General features: G+C 42.4%; 1 protein-coding gene across 1 annotated transcript in view; it reads left to right on the top strand.

Moving 5' to 3' along the window:
• Positions 1-460: 460 nt before the first annotated feature.
• LOC104633697 (vasoactive intestinal polypeptide receptor 1) overlaps positions 461-6,000 on the top strand; it is a 29,860-nt gene continuing 24,320 nt past the window's right edge. Inside the window, exon 1 of the mRNA XM_075747161.1 lies at positions 461-493. Coding sequence (XP_075603276.1) covers positions 461-493 — 33 coding nt within the window. The remainder of the gene's footprint in view (positions 494-6,000) is intronic.

The raw sequence follows: 6,000 nt of genomic DNA, 5'->3' as shown, positions 1-6,000 counted from the left end.
AGAGTCCCCAGGGAATACCACGCCGTCAGACCCACTGAAACCCCTGATCCTTTGCAAACCTGCTGCCACTGGCCGCAAGCATTGGCCCATTAGCAGAAGGAGGGGTGAATCCAGCATCTCTTCTCGCACGGAGAATATCTGCTTCCAAATACATTTTAAAAGACTGGTCGGTGCTCCAGCTCCCCGCAGTTTTGCAGGTGGGCGACCAGAGGACAGGTTCGTAGAGGTGTGTCCAAAATCTCAGGAGGATGCTGGAGAATCTCCTTCCCTCTTCTGTAAGTCTCGTCCTGCGGGGCGAGAAGGTGACGGGCTCCCCCAGAAGGGACCCGGGTGTCCGGGAAGGGAGGTGCAAGACTCTCCGGGGCGGGTCTTGGGCAGGTGGGGGCGGGCAGAACCTCGGCTTTTGGCAGCTTCACAACAGGCAGAGGGAGCGGGGAGAACCCGGCGGCTGCTGCGGAGGATGTTAAGTTTGTGCTGGCTGCTGCTCCCGCTGGTGAGTGCCCGGCGGTGGTCCCTCGGGATTCGGGGAGGGAAGGGCTGGGGGGGAAGGTGGGCATAGCACATCTGGCTTCTGACACTGCTGCTCACAGCTGGATAGCTCTGCAGCTGCCCCGCAGGATCCGAGGGGGGGGGGGGGGTGGGAGGGGTGTCCCTGCAGAGGCAGGGTAACTTTTCTTGTGACAGGGAAAAGGTAGAAAGAAAGAAAATTAAGGAAAGGATTTTAAAAAAGGGGATGGGGATGTAGGAGGGGAGGAAAGAAAAAAATATTTCTGAGTTAGAGGTTTGACCCAGCTCTTTAAAATTTTCCAGCCCTAAGATGCTATTAATAAATGTCTCTTGATTTCCATTCATCAGAATTGCAGTTTCCAAAGGACAGAAAAACATCCCTAAATCAGAACAGCTGTAGCATGGCTTTAGAGGGACAGAAGGGTATAGTTTGCTGTCCCATTTGTCCTGAGAAAGGCAACTTTGCTGAAGAAGGAGGATCACTAAAAAGGAATAGTTCCTCCTGATGGATTTGGGACATTTACCTCTTTGAGAGGGCACTGATGTTTTTACTGCTGAAGGCATCTCCTTAGAATATCACGAAGCAGGAGCATGAAGCATCTTAGGTCTGCTATGCACTGGAGGCAGCAGGTGAGATTGTGACATTAAACATCAGGGAAGATGTATGGGCACAGCGACACAATTCAAGCACGTGTATCGCTCCCGAAGCCCCACGCTCTACTGCTGCCATTGCCTGGGCTGGCTAGCAAAAGCTACTGCAAGTACAAGTACAGTCATAGATCCTCTTTTCCCTCAATCTTCAGCTTCAGAGAAGTCTTTGGAAACCTTCTTATGGGTGTGATTCCCAGGGACTCATTAGTGCTAACTTTAGCAATTTCACAGTTAAATGTTTACTGTAGGCTGGGATTCAGACTCCCACCGTAGTCAGGGGAGAAACAGCCACCTTACCAGGAGGCATTTCATCTTGTCCTGAGAAAGACAGATGGGGTGAATGTTCCTCTAGGGCCTGTTTTCTTCCACTGATAAGAGTGAGAACCCAGGTGGTTACGGACTGGTCTTGACCCTTCAGTTTTAAAGGTGAAAGATGGGATGTAAATTTTCACATCTGCACCTCATATCCTCCGGAATGCATTTTTCCCTCTGTATTTACACAGCTTGATGTACAAGTGATAAGATATCGATCCTGGCTACATAAACCTTGTCACGTATAGTTATTATCATGTGTAATACTCTTCTTTCAGGGAAAATTACTCAACCCAAAGTGTTACACTGATAGAGGTAGAGTGACTTTGGTACCTGGACTAGCCTTTTGACACGATAGACGCACAACTTATTCTTGCAGCTGTCGGCAGAGTGAAGCTAACCTGAAGTGATGTATCATGCACATCCCTGGGCTGCCACACATCATTTTAATATTTTAGCATATTGCAGCAAACTGTGCCCATAATGAAAGAAATTTTACAAATTACATGCTCTACATAGCTTTTGGCCTCAAACTCATGTTTGACTCATATATGAACTCCAACCACACGCCTGGTAAGAGTCAGTGCTCTAAGTATCAGTGGTTTTTGCGTCTCAAACTAAGTCTCGAGGGAAGCTTTGCACCCTAAGTTAGAGAGTCAGGGAAGGCCAGACACCCATAGGGTGTATTGAGTAAACAGTCCTTTCATGTTTCAAAGGGAAATGTCAGAGCAGAGAAATAATTCTAGTGTGGATTCTGCGAATAATTCATCATTCAGATATGAAAATAAACCAGAAGGGTAATCCTGAAAAATTCCTCTGTGAAATTGGGGACTTTTACCTGCTATCAGCTCCACAGGGAGCTGTATGTTGCAAGGTATACCTTGTGCCTTGCAGAATAGAGTCCTTGACATTAAAAATTACCATTTGCTTCTAAGTGACAAGGAACAGAGAGCAGTAGGTGCTGAAATGCATAAAAACAACTTTTCCTGTCTTAAAGAGTTCAGAGTGTCAGGAAGCAGAGAATGGGGAACAGAAAAGACTGCATTCACTGTCCTTCCTGCTGAGTTAACTGCTTTCTTCTTCAAACGTGTAACAGCATTTCACATTTCTGGGGAAGGGGTCCAGTCTAATCTAATGAACGGAGATGAAAATGGAAATACAGATGGGTTATCGTTAAGATATACATTTGCTTTAGCAAAGCATTTCTTGTGGTAATAGGCATATGGATCCAAATCCATGGCAAGATGCTGAGCTCCCGGTAGAACAGAGCTGGGTGCCTAGATTTCTGATATAGATGCTATTGGTTAATTTGTGTTGGAGGGAAATGAATGCTTCTGCTAGGGATCTGGCCCCTGCAGACCTTACATTCCCCTCTGTAGGGAAATGGAGGTGTGGAAGAATCAGTCTGTTTAGGTGTTTTGTTAACCAGGAGGGAGTTAGTGGAGGGAGACAGGCTCCTGTACAGTGAATCACTCTGCCCTCAAATAGGTGTTTGAGAGAGGTAGGAGGAATCCTTCCCTGGAACTGCTTGTCTGCTTTCATTGATCATTAAGGGAGGCTTGATGGGGGAGTTTAGATTAATCATCTAAAATTATCTATCTAAAATTAGGAATTTTATCTAAAGTTACTCATGTAGCCTCCTTCAATACTACTGGAAAGAGGTGAAAACACTCCAAGAACGATGGCTGTGGCTTCAGCTGAGTGAACTTGCTGGTAGACTTTGACATCTAGGTTCCCGTTCTTTGGGATTAGGTGACATGAACCCCACCTTTAGGCAAACATGCTACACCTGCAGAAAGGGAGAAATTTCTCTTTAATTTGGAGCAATACTTGCAATAGCAGAAAATGAGGATCCTCAGTTATTAGTGCTCTGTTATTATTTAAGTGTTAGTAGTAATTAAATACTCTACCAAATTTAGCAGAGAGCTAATAAATTAATTTTCATTTTTTTCAAGATAATGCTAATTACATAGGGTTTATAAACAAAATAAATTAGTATGTCTCTTGTCACATACAGAATACTTATGAACAAATACATGTATTGATATACATGGATATTTCTGTATAACAAGTACTGTTCTGTATAAGGCTAAGCAGTTAAATACAGTCAGATAAATACAATGCAATACACAGAGGAGCATTCAAGTATTACTCCAATGTCTTAAAAACAATCTTGAAAAGATATTCCTCTAAATGACTGTAAGGCAATCAGTGTCTCAGCTTCTCTTCTTCCATAGGTAATCAAGTTAGAAAGAGAAAACAAACACTGAAAATGTCCTCTAGGTAGTCATTTTCAGCGAAAAAGACTCCTGAAATAATCTATTTAACTGACTGAAGAGAAAGATTGGAAATAGGTCTTTACCTTTGGGGTTGAAAGCTTCTGGGATCAAGACTGTGTCAGAGCTTGCAAGTTGAGTGCAGGACTTTCTATGATAACTAAGTTGCTGGTGACTCTAGTCATGTCATGGCTGTGGTGACCTCGTGCTTTACAGTCAGTCAAAATCAAGAGTGGTAAACACGGCTTGGATATGGTACAAACAAAGTGGGTGCTCCTCTATATTTACAAGCACATTTGAGCAGTGAATTTTTTTACTGCATAAGAAATCTTTGGTTATTTTTTTAAAGTTTCTTGTAGTTTTCTTACAGAACATAATACTACATATATTACATTGTCGATATCCCAGAATTACTTATACAGTGGGTAGGAAGATCCTTACTGTGGTGATTATGAAAGTAGTTGTACTGAAATGGCCAAGAGCTTATGGAGCTCGAGCTTGGTCCCGGCTCCCTTCAAAGCACATGTGAAAATTAGCCCTGCCTTCAGTGGCTTCTGCTTCCCAGTCTCAAAGCTTTCTAATTAGCACTTGGCTTTTTGAGAAAGCAGTTAAGCAGATGGAAAGAGACAGACCTTATGGAAGATTTTGATGAGCTATATTCAACATTGAGAAGTTTATGAAAAAGGCTGATGATTTCTTTGTCTTCTTCAGTTATTTGACCTGTGTTCAACATTTCTCATGACCCTTCTTCCATCTTATAAGCCTTTCCTGTTCATCAAAATTTCAGTTGAAAATAATGCATGCATTTCAGAACATATCCTGGTTCTCTGGACTGTGTCTTTGCCGTCACTGGCCAATTTTCAGGACTGACTGAACACTTCTTTCCACAGTTAAAAATGGACAGAGGATACAGGAGTTGTGAATGTCTTTTCTGTGCCTTTCTGTATCCTAAAATACCAGGTGAGTTTTAATCCCCCAAGCTGGGAGTCAGCGTGTGACGTGAATGGCAGACAACTCCGGTTTTGTATAAGGGAGAGTAAAAATATTCAGACACCAGAGTCATATCAGAAAACCTGAACAGGGGAAGCACAGACAGGGAGAACAGGGAGTACAGAGATGATTTCAGAGGAGATCTGAGATGCAATCTGAGACATGAATGCAAGCTGTGGAGACAGAGGCAAAAAGAACAGTGATGAATATTCTTGGTAAATGATTTATGCACTTGACGCAAAACCTATTCAAGAGGTTTTAGGATTGCACTGCATTGGAAACTAAACTGGATCTCTGAAAGACCCTTCAAGTTCTTGAAACTTTCCCATCTTGCCAATGAATTCAGTCACTTCTTTGATTTTTGATTAATTTTCAAAAAGACTAAGTGTTACTAATTTATTTCTGGCTCTTTGATCCCATTGAATTTCTTTTTCAAAAGTGACTAATATATTCAGTGCCCAGCCTTGAAGTACTTGCCTTGTTTTCAGAGAGCATAGAAAATGTCCCTACTTTTTCCCAAGTGTGCTAATGGACTTCTTAATGAGTGAAGATCTGTCTTTTATGTAACATCTAAATTACAATTTTTCTACCACCACAACAGGCTAGGGGCACCATCTTTGGATGGGCTCTTAGGAAAGATTGCTTTTAACTAAGTTGCGTTAAGTATGGCATGAGGATGTTGCCGGGAAAACTTGTGCTTGCTAAGGCTGATGTTGTCCAACATGAACAAATAAAAGCTCAGAGTGGGTTTTTTTGGTGTTGGGTTTTGTTGGGTTTTTTTTCCTGTTCAGATTTGGGCAAATAAATAAACTGTAATGTAACAGAGGAAATACAAAACAGTGTTGTACTTACTATCAGAGTGTATATCACTTAAGGTTTCAATGCAATAAGCTTACAGATCTTAAGAAAAGGAAGTCCAAGAGTAAGTGCAAGCCCAAAATCTGGCTCTTTAAACTGTCTCAGGTTTTTAGCATGCCCACGCCTGTCATAGGTAACTTTTTAATGTTCATTATGTGATTACTTTGTTCTGAGCAAGATTGTTTCAGTGGTTAGGACTTAAAGTTAAGATGCCCCTGTGAATTTTGGCTGGTCATTAATGTTCAGGCCAGCAAAATAGGTCTTTATGTTGTGATGCTCAGCAATGCAAAACCCCATTCCTTGAGTGCTGTCTACAACACTGCATGAAACCTCTAGGTTTTCTTTATAAGCCTTGGGGTGAAGGCACCCCACTGTGATTTTCAGTGAAGTTCATGCCAGGTTACTG

The sequence above is a fragment of the Balearica regulorum genome, chromosome 2 (assembly GCF_011004875.1).
Source record: "Balearica regulorum gibbericeps isolate bBalReg1 chromosome 2, bBalReg1.pri, whole genome shotgun sequence".
NCBI classification, from domain to species: domain Eukaryota; kingdom Metazoa; phylum Chordata; class Aves; order Gruiformes; family Gruidae; genus Balearica; species Balearica regulorum.
Note: the sequence above shows the minus strand (reverse complement) of the source record. Positions and strands in the feature narration are given on the sequence as shown.